The 20657-nt window shown below is 39.7% G+C and overlaps 1 protein-coding gene across 1 annotated transcript in view; it reads left to right on the top strand.

Moving 5' to 3' along the window:
* LOC127425229 (solute carrier family 45 member 4) overlaps nucleotides 1–18352 on the top strand; it is a 69941-nt gene extending 51589 nt beyond the window's left edge. The window contains exons 4-9 of the mRNA XM_051670966.1: nucleotides 7889–8077; nucleotides 13071–13250; nucleotides 13914–15043; nucleotides 15500–15599; nucleotides 15773–15984; nucleotides 17364–18352. Of these exons, the coding sequence (XP_051526926.1) occupies nucleotides 7889–8077; nucleotides 13071–13250; nucleotides 13914–15043; nucleotides 15500–15599; nucleotides 15773–15984; nucleotides 17364–17744 (2192 nt within the window). The 3' untranslated portion in view covers nucleotides 17745–18352. The remainder of the gene's footprint in view (nucleotides 1–7888; nucleotides 8078–13070; nucleotides 13251–13913; nucleotides 15044–15499; nucleotides 15600–15772; nucleotides 15985–17363) is intronic.
* Nucleotides 18353–20657: the final 2305 nt, after the last annotated feature.

The following is a 20657-nucleotide window of genomic DNA, read 5'->3' as shown; positions in this document are numbered from 1 at the left end:
ATTCGGTTTCTCTGTCAGACTATCTTTTCTTAAATAAATATTCTGGGTTCAATACAAGTTAAGCTCAGGTGACAGCATTTGTGGCATAATGTTGATTACCACAAAAAGTTTATTTCAATTAGTCCCTCCTTTACCATAAATGATTTAAACAACTTTACAGCTCAAATAATACACAAGTTCTAACAGAAGAATTAATGCAAGTACTTTTATAAAATTATAAGCATCACATTTCTGTCTTTAAATCCTCCAAAAATTGGCCCCATTGACTTCCATTGTAAGTGTCTCACTGTAACCTCCATTTTTGCTTTTTTTAAAGAAAAGTAGGGACGAGATGAAATAAATGTTTTTTTGGTAATTAACATTATGCCACAAATGCTGTCGATTGAGCTTAACTTTAAATGAACCCAGTATATTCCTTTAAGGCTAGGGTATACTTCATTTTCTGCTTGCCATTAGGACTTGCAAGCAATCAACATTTCAAAGTATACAATATGGACCGTAAGCTACAGACGCGTTCAACGTATGCACACTACGACTCCTGAATGAGACTCTTTTAGTACAGTCAATGGCAGGCACATGCATCGATGACGCACAAAGATGCAGACTGTCTTCATCACGCGTGTCTAGAAAAACTGCTACTCTACTGGAACGAAACCTTGAATATCTTTCCAAGATTTTATGCCATGAACGCCACAAACCTTGTCAAATCCATTGACTAGTTCTTTGATGTGCTCACGGTATGCAGAATGGAAACTTGCAAACACAACTTTGTTTCCTGGCATATTGATTAAAAGCCTTGTATCTTGATTCCCAGAAATGCGTAAAGCCCACTCACTAATTAGATTGGAGCTTGCCGTTTTTGGAATGCTCTTGCCATTTTGCAATATGGTGGTCTGTGTACGGTCCATGGGTGTTCCATCTGAAATTTGAGATTATGGTCGCCCAGTAATCCTGAACAAACCCTGCTCTTCCAAACCTCGGCGGTCAGTGTTGCTCAATATATGCCGAAATACACCTGACTCACCGAGAGAAAGCCTGAGAGTGGCACAGAGCAGCTGTTTCCTCTCGTTGCTTTGATACATGTCCGTTTCTAGACGGCTTGACCGTCGTGACCTTCCTCTTTCTGTCACACTCACTCCAGATTTCTCGTGTTTGTCTCACTCTCTTCTCAATGGCAGCAGTGAATGGTGTCCTGACTCTGACTCTTGTTTTCATAGAAACAGGTTGTTGTAATGGCCACAGTGCCAATGGATGAACATTGATACGTGTTTCTCAGTCGTAGGGTCCAGTCGTGGTGCACAAGTGGCCGGTTACCTTTTTGGATGACATCACCAAGACCTATTACTAAGAATTAAGAGTTTTGACTTCTAAAGGCAGTGTTCCCTGCTGGAAAATCTGGCTAAAACAAGCTTAAGGTGGTTTCAAACTGGTCGTTTATGGACATGAGATGGTTGGTAAGCTGGACTTCCAGCCAGTGGACCTGGTGTTGACCTGGTAGACCATTTTGGACCAGCAAAAACAACTTCTCATATCCCAAAATTCCTCTTGACCACATTAAACTGGTTTGACCTGGATTTTCCAGTTGTTAAAAGACTCCAAATGGACCTCACAGCCTCTTGCTTTGAATTTGGGCTGATGACACACAGGCAAATATTTTTGGGAGGTTTGTTAGGAGTTTGTTGTTCTTACCCGATAAGATAGCAGACCAGCCCCTCAATGGGCTTCAGCGATGGGAGATTTGCGTATGACTTTGTGTGGTTTTGTTTTTTTTATAAACATCTTCCTCCCATTTGACTCACTTTGCTCTCAGTATTGTTCGCCATTTTTGACCTGGTGGGAAGCAAAAGTCTCCTGTCATTATTTACTAAATCTCAACGCCCTGTTTGGATGTTTACTCGACTTATTTGTCTAGGAACAAATAACCTGCTTACCAACTGATTCAGATCTTTTGTTTGTATGTTTTGCACTTGTTTGTGTTTTTCCGCGGATCGTGAACAAAGAGTGAATATATAAAAAAACTTGTCTGAGGAAGAGGAAGTGGACTTGATGGTGACAGGAAGTCATCGGTGGCATTATGAGGTGAAGCCAGGCATGGCTTTCCCAAGCTCAGTTCATCTCCAATGAGAAGACAACAGCTTGTTTCTCAGATCCTGTTCTGACTCTGATAAGGGTCTCTGAAAACTCTTCTCAGGACTGCAGCATATGTGGTTCCCAGACGATTCGGCCCCTCCAGGGCTGTGGGAAAATGATTTTTTTTTCCAGATCTGGGAATGCAACATTTCTCACCAGCAGGTGCAGTGGCACGTTTCCAGCTGATTTTTGACGCCAACTGTGAAAACTCCACAACTATTTGGAATTGTGTGAATTTCATTGAGAATTTTTGCTGTACTCATATTGTTTCAATTTTTTCCATATTCATATCAAATTGAAATGAAATGTAACACTTTTGTTTTACAGGTTTGTCCTAATAGTATGAAAAGCCTAACCCCAACTAACCCTATACTGCAATAATTCCCAATATTGGGGCATGTTGTAACAAAAGTTTATCTTTTTTTTCCTGGGCAAAACATGGTTCAATAGCTATTTTGTAGTCAAGAATTTTTAGGTATGTTTCTATACAGAAATTGACTTTAAAAAATAAACCTACCCTCAGAAATATTCACTGCAAAATGTGTGACAACTAGCTCCCGTCTCTCCTACTATTAGTTACTTTTTAAGCTCAAACTGACTGACTTAGAGTTGCAGGAATATTGTGGTTTTGAATTTGTAATTTAGTTTTTATTTCTATTGTGTTTTCAATTTGCATTGAAATTTTAGTTTAGTTTCATTTAGCTTTCACTATATAGATATTCAGTTTCCTAATGTCATCGTTTTCCAAAGTATGCCGTTTTAGTGAGCGTTTTCAAAAATCTTGAAATCAGAGGAAAACGCCATTCCAGTGTGGATGAGAGTCTTAAACATAGCAAAATCAATGTGTTTTTAAACAGAAAATGGATTAGTGTGAGCATGGCTTTAGTTTGGTTTTGTTTGTATCAGTGTTTTAAATAGTGGGGCCTGGGTAGCTCAGTGAGTACTGACGCTGACTACCAACCCTGGAGTCACGAGTTTGAATCCAGGGTGTGCTGAGTGACTCCAGCCAGGTGTCCTAAGCAGCCAAATTGGCCCGGTTGCTAGGGAGGGTAGAGTCACATGGGGTAACCTCCTCGTCGTCGCTATAATGTGGTTCCTGCTCTCGGTGGGGCGTGTGGTGAATTGTGCGTGGATGTCGCGGAGAATAGCGTGAAGCCTCCACACGTGCTATGTCTCTGGGGTAACGCGCTCAACAAGCCACGTGATAAAATGCGCGGATTGACGGTCTCAGACGTGGAGGCAACTGAGATTCATCCTCCACCACCCGGATTGAGACGAATCACTACGCCACCATGAGGACTTAGAGCGCATTGGGAATTGAGCATTCCAAATTGGGGAGAAAAGGGGAGAGAAATAAATAAATAATTAAAAAGATTAATTAAAAAATCCACACTAATCCATTTTTGTTTGTCTTCAGTTTTAGCTCATTTTGTTAGGATTAAGGTTAGGGTTAGGGTCAGGGTCAGGTTAGGGTTTGCGTCATGACCATACAGTTTGACCTTTTGATTCACTTGCGCGTAGGGGGGGGCATAGGGATAATTTTGGGGGGCAAAGCCCACCCCAGCAGCCACCCCCCCCACCCTCGATCCAGCCCTGGGTAATGGAGGGCATTTTCGAAACGCTTTGTTTTCAGTATTGGAAAATGGACGAGAGGCATAAACGTAGCAAAATTGATGCGTTTTCATACGAAAACTTATTAGTGTGGCCTTATTCAGTTAATTTTGGGATTAGTTTAGTTTCATTTTCGCTAATGACGATAACACTGGTGACTTGTGACTTTTTAATTTGTCATGAAACTGTTCCTTGATGTAGGCTATGTTTGCTGTTCACATTAGAGTCATTTGTATTTGAATCCAGTGTTGATATCATTTGCTGACCTCTGTGAAACTGTACTGGGTTTCTCTTACACAAGCACCGACCCGTCTGAAGTTCTGGTATTTTTTTTGCTGGTGTCTTAAATGCCAACGTCGAACCTGACTTCTCAACATGACTAAACCTTGATCAATTCACATAACAAACCTGCCAGCCCTTTCTGACTGCTGTCAAGCCCTCTCAGAGATGAGTGTATGGTAATCCTATTATGGCTTTGGACATGAGACAGCCTCCCTTTTGTGTCGGGCAGGCCCACACACACACACACACAGAAATCTATCTCTAAAGATAGCGTTGATTCCAGTGAGGGCTCGCGGTCAGTACATGCAGATCTCTCCATGTACTCTCAATGAATCTTTGTTGCTATGCCAACCGCCGCATGATCTGCACCGCCAGTCTGTGTGAGGTCATGCAGCATTATAACGTCCTTATATAGGGCATATAACTTTGATTTGTTATAGTGAGAGAGACATTTTTGTGTGCGAGACACAGTGATATGAGGTTTAGACAGCTGGCATGTGACACAAACTGTGCGATGTGTGTTTGCGCTGGCACTGAAACAACCCCACAGAACAAGCAAACTATGAAGGTCGTCGTTCAGTTCGACGTCTGACAGCTCTCCATGACTCCACCCAGTCTATCTTAGGTGTAATTATGTCATAAAGACTAATGTTCACACACAAACTCTCAAAATGACAAATTATTTGTTTTTTGTCAAGAAGAACTGCAGGTGCTTCTCTTGTGTTGTTTAGTGGCTCTGTAACAACAAAATGATCCACTCTTTTTCTAGTTAAATATCCTGTTTCACTTGGAAATACGCCACATTATAGAAGTAAAATGGTTTGCAGATTTTGAATCACATTAAAACTATTCTAAGGTTTTAAGAACAGTTTTATTGTTGATTAATGTTGTTTGTGCTGTAATTTTCCGGCAATATTAATTTTATTTATGGTTTATCTCTTTAACCATTTCTCTCATTCTTGCCATTAAGTCCATCATGCTTTGCATGCATTATTTATTGGAGAGTTCGGTGTGATAATAAGCATCATAGAGTTCACTTTACAGTTTGTATAGTGTCAAAAATATCTTTAGCAGCAGTATTTGCACCCTGGATTAGATTTTTGGGGACATTTATTTACCTTTATTTATTTATTCTTCCAGAAAGTACTTTGAAGGATGTGTTTAGTGCATAGTACATACAATCCATTTTTTTTTTTTTTTTTACGCATTTTTTTTTTTATTATGAATTGTGTAATTTTTACATATTTAACTAAATTTAATTAATAAAACTTAAAATGTTTCGTTTTTTTTTTCTATTTTGTTAAAGATAGACACATTAAATTTAAATGGAATTTTGTTATGAAATTTAAATGCATAAATCTTAAAAATTTAATTTGTGAGTGTTTTAACTGTTTTTATTTATTTGCTTTCTTTCTTTCTTTATTTTACATTGTTCTTGCCATGAAAAAAGCCTTTGGTGCTGCTGATATGGCATTAAACAATATACTACAACTACTATTACCTTTATCAAGGATATATTTTATCATATGCCAATAAAATAAATGATCAGTCTCAATAATTTGATTACAATTACATCAAAATTAAGTCATATTTTATTCGATAATATATTTAACCTCCTGAGACCTCTGCGTGACTGCTGTGTGCATTTTCCATTCCCCTTTTTGATTTGAAACTAGTAGCACCTTATAAACATGCAAAAACAGACCAAATCGTTTTCCTAAAAATTAATGTCCTCATATGTGGACAGCGGGACTAAATTGTGAAATGTAAAATAACACCAAGCTATAGAAAGTCATATTTTTTCATCAAATTGTTTATGTTTTCAGGAGTGTTGGTTATTCATGTTTTTGAGACGTTACAGACATTACATCAGAAATTAGCATAAATAATTATTATTCAAATTAATGTCCAGCATCATCCAATCACTGTCAACCATGTTAAAATAAAATGATACATTATTAATTCTGAATCTATGTACTGATTATCATTGTCACATGTCTGTCAAACATGTTGAGTGATCCAAACATCATCTGCAGCCTGAAACTGAACTTTTGATCAGATTTTAGGAGTGAATGCACTTAACTGCATAGAGAGCTATAGGATGCACCCTTGCTCCCTATTTAGTGAATAACTTAACCTCCAGTGTGCTGTCTGTCTGCACTGGTCTCAGAACAGTTTGAAATGTACCTTATTTTCATCCTAACTCCATATAAAGCCTCTGAAAGACACATTTTCCAGTTTTTGGATGCATCCATTTATTCTCAATGTGATAATGCACAGTAAATATAGGATATTTTAACTGAAAATGAGCCTATAGTCCACATATGTGGTAATTGTGTTTAACAGCGTGCCGTTTCACGATATATCACTCAAATTTTAAAAATGGCACATCGGATTCTAATCTTTTGACTCAAACAGGTTTCAATGTAAAAACGTAATTAGTTTTCTTACCAGATGTAGTTTTGTTGGCGTTTCTCCCAAAGACAAACTCTGCTGTGATCAACGCCATGTTGTTTGGTCACATGACTCTATATGTCGAAAGTTTAACCCTTTACTGACAGCACAGAGCCTCCTGAACTGAGATCAGTCAGTTTAAATGAAATGAAATGATGCGTTGTGGATAGTGAAGCCAAAATACAACGTCCACGCATGTGGACGCGGGGTAGCACGAGGTTAATTAGGCCTATAGTAGAATCGAATTTTAAGAACTACACCAGAAGTTACAAAAAATGTTCACACAGCAGCAAAATATGGGTGTCAGTCCTGTTTTAGAGTGCTAAATATGCTTATAAAGTTGCCATTGATGGTTAATTAGGATTTGATAGATGAACTCGCACCTTAATTGGACGATGTATGAACAGGACAGTTTAGTAAACATGGTTGTCAAACGCAAACACTGAATGTGTGAAATGTAGCCATATACAAACACAGGAACTCATAAAGAAGCATTTTTTGACGCTGACTACCACCCCTGGAGTCGCGAGTTCGAATCCAACCAAATTGGCCCGGTTGCTAGGGAGGGTATAGTCACATGGGGTAACCTCCTCGTGGTCGTGATTAGTGGTTCTCGCTCTCAATGGGGCGTGTGGTAAGTTGTGCGTGGATCACGGAGAGTAGCATGAGCCTCCACATGCTGTGAGTCTCCGCGGTGTCATGCACAACGAGTCACATGATAAGATGCGCGGATTGACGGTCTCAGAAGCGGAGGCAACTGAGACTTGTCCTCCACCACCCAGATTGAGGTGAGTAACCGCGCCACCACGAGGACCTACTAAGTAGTGGGAATTGGGCATTCCAAATTGGGGAGAAAAGGGAATTTTTTGACTCTGGACGTGTTTGAAGTTTTCAGGTTTTGTTCTAGGATCATAAGATGGGATTTGAGGTAGGGAAAGTGTTTCTAGATCACCTCATATAGGCCAGTCTCCCGTACAGAGACACTGGCACAATGAAAGTGTATTTTTATTGGTACGATGGAGGTTAGCCAAGCTTTTAGAGGATTACTAACCCCATAATATTTCAACAGCAGCCTTATTTATGATTGTAATCATGTGAGAGTGTTTGTGAGGGAGTGTTTGAATAAAGTGTAAAGTCTTTTACTTATTAAAAACAATCTGCTTTAATAGTTTTATCCTGTTTTCTTGTTTGAATCTGGTCATAAGATTCTCATTTTGAGTGCCAGCTGTCACACACGTCAGTTAGATACAGAACCCTGACTTTAAACTTAAAGGAAAACTAACCATTTTTATTTGTACTATACCATATATTAAATGTGTATTATACTTCTGACAGCTGGGCTGAGTGCACAGGAAGTGTCATCAGACCTGTGTTGGTGGTGGTGTTAATCAGTGGTTTTTCGTTCTTTCAGGTCTTCCTGAGCAATACTACAGCCTGACGTGGTTCCTCAGTCCAATCCTGGGTTTAATCTTCACTCCTCTGATTGGTTCGGCGAGTGACCGCTGTACTCTGCGCTGGGGCCGCAGGCGACCCTTCATCCTGGCACTGTGTGTGGGCGTGCTGTTGGGCGTGGCTCTATTTCTCAACGGTTCACTGATAGGTGAGTTCACAGACAGGTGAGAAAGTCTGAACTGAATGAACCTTAATAAGTCCACATGAAAACAATTCAGCTGGTTTTACTCTCCAGACAGCCCAACTAAAAGAGCCCAAAACACCTCCAAAACCAGATGGAAAACCAGCAAAGACCAGCAAACCACCTAAGTCTGGTTTAAGTGTGTGTGTGTGTGTGTGTGTGTGTATGTGGGTATTTATCACTTTATGTGTGTGTGTGTGTGTGTATGTGAGAGAGAGAGAGAGGCTGTGTGTGTGTGTGTGTGTGTGTGTGTGTGTGTGTGTGTGTGAGAGAGAGAGAGAGAGAGAGAGTGTGGGTGTGTGGGTGTGTGAGAGAGAGAGAGAGAGAGTGTGTGTGTGTGTGTGTGTTTGTGTGTATGTGTGTGTGTATGTGTGTGTGTGTGTGAGAGAGAGAGAGAGAGAGAGAGAGTGAGTGTGTGTGTGTGTGTGTGAGAGAGAGAGAGAGAGTGTATGTGTGTGTGTGTGTATGTGAGAGAGAGAGAGAGAGAGTGTGTGTGTGTGTGTGTGTGTGTGTGTGTGTGTGTGTGTGGCAGCATGAACTCTTTCAGTCTCTATGACATGGGAAAGGACTAGGAACCAGTTCACAGGGAACTGTTTCCTGTTGTGCCCTTTTTACCTTTCATTGACTATCTGGAACAACTTCCTGTCTCCACAGTTAGCTCGCTGCACACCGTCTGTGTTGTCAGGAAGAAAGTGTGCTACTCACCCGAACACTGACGTAACACAGAGTGATGACGGCTTCAAGCTGTCTCTTTTTACAGTTTTAAAATTGTGATATTTTTTCCCCAAATAATACTTGAAGTAGTATCTAAGTGAGAATGAAATAATAATAATATTCAAATGAGCTAAGGAAATAATAAAAAGATTATAATGATAATATCTAAGTGTTTTCAAAGGTGTTTCAGGTGATTGCTTACTGGCCAAAAGTAGTCAAAAGAGTCCACCCTCAAGTCTCAATGAGAGTCTGTGATCTCTAGAAATGACTCGGCTTCCTCCAGTGTAAGACTATGGGATTTTTGGGCTTATTTGACTATCCGTCAGGCACAATCGTACATCTGATTGCTTATAAAAGTAAGTTAGTAATTATGGTTAGGGGTTTGTTCAAATCACTAATTCGTACAGCCCTGCTATTGATCATAGTTACTTTTTTAGTTGTTAGCACTGATGTTAGTGAACAAAACTGTCATTTTGATTGGAAAATGAACTTCAGACTTCACAAAACAAGATGTTACCTAATGTAACAAAAATTAACAACAAAAAAATGGTTTAAATAAACATGCAAACAATGCAAGCTTATTTAATTATTCAAGCTCAGTGCATGCTGGGAAAACCGGCTTTGAAATGTTAAGTACAATTTACTTATTTTAATTACCAGTGAAATTTACTCAAATTACTAAATAAATATGACAATGTTTTCTTGTTTAGAATTGATACAGGATGACGCATTGTAAAGATAACAAACAGTCATAAATAGTATTTACTTATAAGCTAGAGTATTCATTTTTACTTGGTTGAATGTAGAGTTTACTTAATATTTTCAAGTTCACGTATAAACTGACTTATTCAATGTAGAAAGTATTCTATTTACTGCACAACAAAATATTTTTGTGGTCAAAATGATTTAATACTATTTTATTATTAATGATTTGATATGATGATATATTTTTATTACTGTGATTATTACTATAAATATTCATCACAAGATAATCATGGTGCTGCAGCACCCCCTTGTAATTTCAGTGACAGGCCATTTGCCCCACCACCACATAATATGTATTTCAGCTTTGTAATTAAAGGTGCACTCAGTAATTTTGTCCTCATTAAAAACATGTTATTCCTAAAGAAATTAATTTTGGTAACTGAAATCGTGAAATTGTGTTTGAAGGATGCTGCATCCATGCCCCTAGGTGTCAGTATAATTTTTCTTTAAATTTTCCTTTCAAATGATAATAATAATAACTTTGTGTAACAGGGTTAAAATGGGAAAGGAGGAGGCGGGAACCGGCTGAACAATCAAAGTAATATTTTAATAGGAACACACACGGCAGCTGCGTGCGGCTCTCTCTCTCCCGAACTGCCGCATTCTGCTGCACTTATCCCTCTCCTCAGCTGATTATCCCGATTGGAGGCCGGGCGTGCGTAGTCACGGCCCGGCCCCGCCCTCCTCCTCGTAACACTCCTCCCTCCTTTGCCTCAGGCCGGGGAACCCCCAGCATGACATACACCCCCCCTTCCCCCTCCTTCTGGCCCCGCCTGCCGGCAGGCTTTCCCCCACCTCTCTGGGGCTGGGGGGAGGAAAAAAAAAAAAGAGGAGAGATAAAGGGCAAGGCGGAGTGACAGTGAGGGAGAGAGAGGAGAGAGAGAAAAAAAATTGCACGCCGTCGCCTGGTCCTCGATCACTCCTCCACCCTCTGGCAGACGACAGCCGCTCCTCCCCAGGCGGACCGGAGCCAGTCCTCCAACCCCTGGCGGATGGAACGCCCCTCCGCGTTTTGGTGGCTGTGGTGCTATCAAAACATCAGAAGTGTCTGTTGTTAATTCCAGTTGTAGATGATCACATAAATACAGTTAGTAAATACAGTATTGCAATATTTATTTACCATATAGCCAGCGCTGAGTAGATTACTTCTGAATCGTAATCTGGTACTGATTACGAATTACTTGACTAAAATTAAAGTCAGTAACGTGATCTCTTGGGTTACATTTTTAAAGTAATCTAACCTGATTGCTTTTAGATTACTTTTGTTTATTTAATGACACATGCATTTAAGTAGGATAAGCTTGTACCATTTTGACATAAAGTTGCTTATATGTCAAGTGAAAAAGTACTTAATAGATCAGATTATGAGAATTGATATGATTTTTTGTGTTTTACTCACTAATTAAATAAATAAATCACTTAAAGTGTTCTTAATCCAGAAATGTTGGCATTGCAAACACCATTAATGTGTGGTAACAGATCAGACCAGTTATTTTTGTGAATCAACGTCACATAAAAAAGTCTTTAAAGTTGTAGCAAAAGCAATTTCATGTACATGTTTGAAGCCGAGTAAAAAAGCAATTTGCGAAACTAAACTACATTTTACCGCACTAATGCAGTCGGTTCTGCATTTATATGTGGATTATCGCTCAATCAGTGCAATTATGGCTGGTTGCAATTATCAGTTCTGTATGTGCAATTCCACCCCCAACCCCGCACCCTCCTCCATTCAATTTTATTTTCCTCAAAGATTTATCGAAAGTATATTAGATGCAGGATGTCTTCTGTCATGAAATGTAGTGTTATAGGAAGGACCCAAGCGCAGATAGGCAACAAATTGGCTTTTATTAACTAAAATAGAAAACATACAAAAATCTCTCGATGGAGAAAACTGAAAAAACAAAACCGAATTAGAATGAACACAAGATCTTGAACCAGCTGGAATGCAGACAGAGAACACGAACACACGACGACAGGAGCGAATGAAACAATCCAGCACAGGACAGCATACAAGAGGATCTAATAAAGAGGAGAAACAGGTTAACAAGGAAGGGCAGGTGTAACTGGGGTGTGATGCAAGACTGAGAGACACGTGGCAATACGGAAACTAAACAAAGCCACATGCTCACAAAAACAAACACCTGAATAACATGAGCATATATCGCCAGAGACAATGGCAACACTCGCCCATGCCAAACGACAGACAAGACGGGACATTTGTGCGAGGGTTTGGCCACATATAAACAGGCAACCAAGACCGAAGGGGCCGAACTCTTGCACAACATGACAACTAATCGCGACCCGGACACGCAGCGCAAGGCGAGCGCAATGCGAAGCACACCCAAGGTCGTGAGAGGCAAACACAAAACAATTGATGCCGCAAGATTGGCATAAGAGCAATGCACTCATGCCAATAACCAACAAGACAAGAGAATGCATGACAGTGCTAAAAAAGGGCGAGCCATGCATTCTCACATAGACTAGACAAAAACACTAAACAAGAATGTCAGAGCTCAGCCACAAAGACAACAAAACACAATCAACATAAGTGGCTGAACTCTGACACCTTCGAATGAAATTTTTTTATATTTAAAAAGAAGAATTAGAGGGATCAATTCATTATGAACAATTTACTGTCTTTGCCTGATTACTATGTAATCATGTAATCCATCAGAAGTAACTAATCTTATTACAAGTATTTTAAAATGTCATTTAATCTCATTACAAGTACTTGGTTTTTGTAATGTGATTACATAATCCAGATTACATGTAATTCAATTCTACCCAGCACTGCATATAGCACTAAATTCAGTGTTTTGATAGTATTACTGTATGTAAATTATTTGCACTGAATAAGTTATCTTAGTAGGATACTTTTAAATGTAGGGAAGCAAAAATGGTATGTTAGCATAGTAGGCTAATCTGTGAGCATGCTTGCTGGAAACACAAAGATAAACGTTTCATTTGATCATTTTTGCCTTGGTTATATCATGTGATGTGTCACAGATAGCTTACGTAACATTAATTTTGGGGGGGGGCAGTGGTGGCTCAGAGGTTAAGGCTCTGGGTTACTGATCAGAAGGTTGGGGGTTCAAACCCCAGCACTGCCAAGATGCCACTGTTGGGCCCTTGAGCAAGGCCCTTGACCCTATCTGCTCCAGGGGTGCCATATCATGGCTGACCCTGCACTCTGACCCCAGCTTAGCTGGGATATGTGAAAAAAAGAATTTCACTGTATATGTGCAAACATAAAATGTGTGATAAATAAATAAAATTATAATTATAATTCATGATTAAGACAACATAAATCTTCAAGCAATATTATAATAGTATGCCCAAAGCAGCTTCTTTTAGCCAACGAACTGGATGCATTCCACAGAATTCCGCACATTTCCCTCCAAAATCAACGCAGAAAATGGCAAAACATTCTGCAGAATTGGGCTACTAATATGTAACACAAATTGTATTTTCTCCCTCTCAGGTCTTGCTGTAGGAGATGTGCCAAATAACCAGCCAATAGGGATCGTGATGACAGTTTTGGGGGTCGTGGTGTTGGATTTCTGCGCTGATGCTACGGAGGGCCCGATACGAGCATATTTGCTGGATGTGGCAGACACAGAAGAACAGGACATGGCCCTCAACATCCACGCCTTCTCTGCAGGTACAACACAAATTCACTCCTCAAAGTTATAAATGTGCCTTATAAACCCTTTGTCAGTCCTTCGGGCATATTCCTCACATATTGCATAAACTGATACATAATCTGTGCTTGAAAATACTGAATGTCATGAGTCTTATGGCTGTTCGCACCCAACACACAGTCTGCATCTGTCCACAGTGTTTCTCAATTGTTTACTATGTAAACATGCCCTAGACAGACGTCTTTGACCGTTTCGGCACGTCTTGCTGTTTTTTCAGCATCTCGCACAGGAGTGCCACATTTTTTAGACATCATGTCAAGTTACAAAAGAATTGTTAATACGTTTCGAAACACCTGCCGTCTGTTTTGTTATTGCGCTGCGTCTAGCTTTTTTTAGCACAAGAACGTGTCATAAGACCAAAAGTTACGAAAATGTTAACCTTTGCTGCAACACACTCTTCAAAAGCATCGGTTGATCAGTGAGAATCTCGGAGAAGCGTGCTTTCATAAATCCAATATTTGCTATATTTCCGCTTGATTTCAAACTGACCCGCATATTTCCACACCTTCAAAACACATCTTGCGCATTCATATCCCTCAAACATCCATCAGAGATTTTTTTCTATTGTGTAAGCACCCTTATAGAATCAGTGCTAAGCAGTGTGTGTCTTGTGTTTTCTTCAGGGCTGGGAGGGGCGGTCGGTTATGCTCTGGGTGGTCTTGACTGGACGCACACCTTCCTGGGTCGGGCCTTCAAGTCTCAGGAGCAGATTCTGTTTGTTTTTGCAGCTATTCTCTTCACAGTTTCCGTCGCTCTTCACCTCTTCAGTATTGAGGAACAACAGTTCAGTCCGCAACAAGACCGTCTTGACGAAGAAGCTGAAACCGAATCGAACACTAAAATCCACAGCTCTCTGGTAACACCAGCACACCAAACTCAACTTAACATGATCCACGAAGATGAGTCTTATGACCCCTATGATCATTTCGACCACTATAAGGACCGGCGCTCAGAACGAGATCTAGACATGGACTTCCTTGATGTGGACATTGTCCGTAGTAAGAGCGACTCCGTTTTGGCCATGGCTGATGCGACATTGGACCATCTCGAACACGATATGCTATTCTTGCGTGAAATCGAGCCTTCGATCTTCCAAGACCGCATTTCGTCCTATCATGGGTCGCTGCCACGGCGCAGCAGCAGTGCAGGAAGTCAGGAGTTCTTGCACCGTAAATACAGTCGTCTTTCAGCATTCTTGCAACAGGTAGAGCGTGACAGTGAGGAAGCTCTACTTACCAACCAACTCAGCGGATCCAAAGCACCCAACGGACAACCAACGGACCTTAATGGCATCAACAGTCACACCCAACCCAACACGTGCATGAAACCTTCAAGCACCAACGCATCCATGCGACGCAGGCGCCACACTTTCTACCGACAGTCGTCTTGTACCTTCTCCTACTATGGCCGCGTGGGCTCCCACCGTTACCGCTACCGTCGCGCCAATGCTGCGTTCCTAATCAAACCATCCCGCAGCATGAACGACATTTACGAGATTGAGAAAAGGCAGAAGCAGAGGAATGGGCAGAGGATGAGACACCAGAGCGGGAACACCAACTCAAGTGGGGACACAGAGAGCGAGGAGGGCGAGGCGGAGACCACTGTACGACTGCTGTGGATGTCCATGTTGAAGATGCCCAAAGAGCTGTTCAGACTGTGCATTTGTCACCTGGTCACCTGGTTTTCCATCATTGCTGAGGCTGTTTTCTACACCGACTTCATGGGGCAGGTCATCTACGAGGGTGACCCCACGGTGAGTGCCATATTTTTTCTCATGTTATTAAAATCATCTAAATAGAGGATATGTTATCAAATACTCACCCTCATGTTGTTTCAATCCAGTATAAAGTTTTTTTGCACTAGGGCCCGTTAGATCCAAGTTACGCCACTTCATGACCCCATATGATATTTGTGAGCTGCGAAAGAGGGAAAGTTTATCAGTGTACAGTGACACAAGGTGTGGGTTTTGTAGAGAGGGCATTTAGATTACAGAATGGCAGAAGTTAGCAAAAAAAAATGGAAATCGCTTACGGCACCTTTACATTTCGGTCTAATGACAAAATGTTCATTTTTAGTGAACTAATCCTAAAGTAAAAAGCAAGAAATTGTGAAACTGTAGGGGGTGGTTTCTCTGACTTCAGTTTGAAACTTCACTATCCAGTTAGTTTTAACTTGAACACTTTAACGCTAAGCTCTGCTTTCGTTGTAGGCCCCGTTGAACTCCACTGCACTGCATAACTACCACAAGGGGGTGCAGATGGGCTGCTGGGGTCTAGTGATATATGCCGCCACTGCTGCTATATGTTCAGGTGAGTATCACTCACCTAGACAGCCCTAAAACTTATGTTTCGGTGTTGCACAATGCTGTTTAATATCACATCTTAACTCTAGAAGTGCAACAAAACATTATGTTTTCAATTATGTATCAATAAATCAATCTTGAATCAGTTACGATTCTTTCTTTTCTTTTTTTTTAATCTAGCTGTACTGCAGAAGTACCTGGATAACTTTGAGCTCAGTATAAAGGTCATCTACATCCTGGGCACTCTGGGCTTTGCGGTCGGTACGGCAGTCATGGCGATCTTCCCAAATGTCTATGTCTCCATGGTGATGATCAGCAGCATGGGAATTATCTCCATGAGCATCTCGTACTGTCCGTATTCTCTGCTGGGGCAGTATCATGATATTAAAGAGGTCAGTCTTCTTCACGCTTACATCCTAAAACTTAATCTTGCATCCAAACATCCAAAAACTTAAACTTGCATCCAGACACCTAATCTTTGTCCAAACTGTCTCTTAGAAGAACTCCTTCATGACCAGTGTTGGGGGTTACGTTTTACAAGCAGTACGCAATTAGATTTCCTATTAAAAGTAATACGTAAAAAGTTTTTCTGCTAATTTACAAAACAATAAATAATATGTTTCTTTTTAAAAACACTTTTTGTTAAAATATTAATACTACATTAATAACTACAGTTTGACCAACACAAATATGTATAGTTTTAAAGCTTTGAAGCTCTACTTTCCAATGCATGCATGCATTATGACCAAAACTGAACAAGTGCTTTGAAATTTATAGAGAAATCAGAAGTGTTCCGATTTTATAATTTATATAAAAAACATTGCACTGTACGTTATTGCAATCAGTATAAACATCAAGCTCATCAAATAGTCATGTGTCATATGTTGTTGGAAAGCTCTCAAAGAGTAGAATACAACCATCCTATTTGTTTTACTCATAGACAAATAAAAAAATAATATAGCGAGTATTAGCTAAGTATGACAATTATGTTGGTGTTGCTTATATTTTGCGTTTTCGCTAATAACTTCACGAAAAATAAATGGAACGTCAAATATCATACCATTACTTAGAGAAGTCGATTATCTTTCAAATGAGCCCACACACAAGGTAATCGGATGCATATAGATCATTAGATAATCCACACAAAACACAATGTTACATATGGCCACCAGGAGATGGCGCCAAATACATGACACAGACTCAATGATGACTCAGATGACACAGAATGAAACTCATTCTGTGAAATCTCATTACTAAAATCATGTCTGCATCCTATGCAAACCTTTAGTGATTGTTATGTTTGCATGTGTAATTAGTTCTTATGTACAATTATTATGTCTTATTTGTTTTGAGAGGCTTTTGGACACTATGATAAATTATTTTTGTAATGCTATAACTTTTGATTGCTTTGTCATATCAACACAAACATTTTCTCAGTTACAGTTGACATGATTGGAAACAAAACAAAAGCAGTTTTTTAGAGCCACCTTATTTACACCCAGAGATATATAATGTCAAAAAAGAAAAAGAAGAAAAAAAGTACATTTTTGACTCAATTTGTTTTTTATTTTTGTCTCGGAATGTTTGACATAATTTCTTTACAATGATACCAAACACTTGACCCTAAGTCTGATTCATTTTAACAACCAAGTTTGTTTGTCGAAAACGGTTTGTTATATAAATTTGTCCAGTCTTTATTTTGATTGTGTTTCAAATCTCATAGAACAAAATAAAGAAACTTGACATGTTTCTATATTTTCACTTTTTGCAGTATGTTCAGCACAGCCCTGGGAACTCCAAGCGAGGTTTTGGCATCGACTGCGCCATCCTGTCGTGCCAAGTGTACATCTCGCAGATCCTAGTGGCGTCTGCGCTGGGGGCGGTGGTGGATGCCGTGGGTTCTGTGCGGGTCATTCCCATGGTAGCGTCCGGCGGCTCGTTCCTAGGCTTCCTGGCATCCTGCTTTCTCGTCATCTACCCGGGGTCAAACGGAGAGGGCGACGCATCAAAGAGCGAGCAGACAAAAGCTTTGACGTCCACTAGTAACGGCCATGGAGAAAATACGGTCACTGAGAAACCGAGATTCCTGAAGCTCACCCGGAAAGGTGCCGCCACTACAACCTGCAAAGTGGAGTGCGAATCCACGATGTGAAACTACAGCTAACATTCCCGATGGCTGGGCACATTTCTCCTCACATCAACAAGACCAGCTCACTCGGATGAGCGGAAGACACAGTTTTTCGTTTTTTTGGGAGTCGTTTTTGTTGTTAGAGTTGTTGTTTGTGCTTGTTGGTCCATATTTGGCCTGGTGTTGTGGGTCTCAGGGCAGCAGTAGGGTGAGGATGGGCGTCCTTACCTCTCAGGGCCGCCAGGGGGCGACTCTGGGCTAAACTCTTCAGGGGAGAGAGAGAGGGCATGCTGGTTCTCTCTCGCTCTTATCGACATGCACTTCCCTTGCACACTTCTAGGCTCATCCAAAACAAATCTAATATAATGTAAAGAAACTTTATCTAAGAGAAACATACTTTAATGTAAGTCAATCGCTTCTATATTTTTTTTTCCTATTAGAGTGCAATAATTTACAGTTATTGTTTCATTTTAATGGATTTATTTTAAGCGTGTCATGCAGGTAAAATGGCGAATCTCACAAAGACACCAAAATCTAAAGAAAAATATTATGTACATGAAAAATTTATATTTTTTAAAACCATTGTGACATTATTTTCGTGGTATAAAGCACATTATCCCCAATTTTCCTTACCGTACTGCAAATTGTTTTTTTACATAGAAATAAATAAATAAAAGATATTGTGTGTTTTATATACACCAGTATTTTATAATACTATATATATATATATATATATATATATATATATATATATATATATATATATATATATATATATATATATATACACACAGTATATACTGGACTGTAAAATATATTGTAAAATAAATATATTATTGAAATTATAATATATATATATATATACACTGTGTATACTGTATATCAGGGCTCGACATTAAGCATTGTCATGGTCATGGTATTGTCAAATTGGTCATTCACTTGTCCGAAAAAAATAAAAAGAAAGAAAAGAAAGGACGTAAGAAAGAAAAAAGAAAGGCTCCATCATCATCATTAACACCTGATAGGGATTAAGCACACAATGCAGAAAGATGGTAAATCATTACTCACCCTCAAGCCTGTATTTCTCTCTTCTGAGGAGCACAAAATTAGAGTTTTGGCAGAATGTTACTCACAGTCACTATTCACTGTCATTGCATCTTTTTTCCATTAAATAAAAGTGAATTGAGACTGAAACAAACATTCTCCCTAACATCCCCATTTGAGTTCCATGGAAGATAGAAAGTCAGAGTGGTTTAGAACAACATGAAGGTGAGTAATGATGACAGAATTTTTGGAAACACTTTACAATAAGGTTCCATACATTAACATTAGATAATGCATTTAGCTATCATGAACTAACAATGAACAATATTTTACAGCATTTATTAATCTTAATGTTCGTTACTAAAAAAATACAATTGTTGATTGTTAGTTCATAGTGCATGAACTAATGTTAACATATACAACTTTTTATTTTAATGGATGAAAATGTATTAATATACTGTATGTTGGAATTAACATTAACCAAGATTAATAAATTGTATGAAAGTTATGTTTATTGTTAGTTCATGTTAACTGATGTAGTTAAATAACGTTAACAAATGGAACCTTTTTGTAAAGGGTTACCAAATTTTCATTCTCTTTGAGAGTACAAGTCAATTCTCACCAGTTGCATTAAAAACGGCTGTTTAATATTGACAAAATGCATTGAAAATGTGAACCGATAAAATCCTGAGAGAACCTCGCTGCTAAATCAGTTATGTTGTATATTCAAAACAGATATGCATATTAAAGATCGATAATGTTTTCATTGTGTGTAATTTATGAATGTTAGAGTATTAATATTATTATAATGTTTATTGATGTATACTTATTAAAATTGACTGATTCGCATGGCAGAGAAAATACCTCAGATACATCAGATGGAGCTCTAGAAAGATGAGAGATGTAACGGGTGCATAAGTCTGTTTTAAGCGTTTCTCTTCACTCTACAGATGGGATTATTACACAGTGTTTTTGCAGTTTCTCCCTTTCTTGTTGTATAATGAGGGAGTGCCATGATATGACGAGACAAAATGAGATCTCTCCAACGGTGTGCGCTTGCATTATAAACATGAGCAATAGTTGTATCGCATCGCTCGCTTATAGAGACGTGGTACAACACCATTCACATGTCCAATTAACATGTTCATACCCATTTATATGTGTAAAATCTAAAGTTCAGTAGATATGCGCTTCCCCACTGCGCGCACTCACAAACTGCTGAACACTGCACCACGAGTGAAGGCGAGAGCGAGAGAGGGCGACGCGATAGAGGGAATTCCCTGCATTTTGAAAGTGAAACATGCGGGAATTATTACAATTGTGCTCAATCGGTGGCCTGGATAGCTCAGCGAGTAAAGACGCTGACTACCACCCCTGGAGTCGTGAGTTCAAATCCAGGGTGTGCTGAGTGACTCCAGCCAGCTCTCCTAAGCAACCAAATTGGCCCGGTTGCTAGGGAGGGTAGAGTCACATGGGGTAACCTCCTCGTGGTTGCTGTGGTTCTCGCTCTCGGTGGGGTGTGTGGTGAGTTGCGCATGGATGCCGCAGAGAATAGCATAGGCCTCCACACACACTTCATCTCCGCGGTAATGCGCTCAACAAGCCACGTGATAAGATGCGCGGATTGACGGTCTCAGACGCAGAGGCAACAGGGATTCGTCCTCCGCCAGCCGGATTGAGGCGAGTCACTACGCCACCACGAGGACTTAGAGCGCATTGGGAAATGGGCATTCCAAATTGGGGCGAAAAAGGGGAGAAAAATACAAAATTAAAAAAAATAATTGTGCTCAATCCCCACAATCCCACACTATTGAGCTAATATTCGTTATTGAGGTTTTAATCAGGCTACTTGTCCGGTCGGGCAAGTAAAATTCTCTTTAACTTGCCCGTTCA

This window comes from Myxocyprinus asiaticus, chromosome 34 (genome assembly GCF_019703515.2).
Source record: "Myxocyprinus asiaticus isolate MX2 ecotype Aquarium Trade chromosome 34, UBuf_Myxa_2, whole genome shotgun sequence".
Taxonomy (NCBI): Eukaryota; Metazoa; Chordata; class Actinopteri; order Cypriniformes; family Catostomidae; genus Myxocyprinus; species Myxocyprinus asiaticus.
The sequence above is the reverse complement of the archived record's forward strand: the minus strand, read 5'-3'. Positions and strand labels throughout refer to the sequence as shown.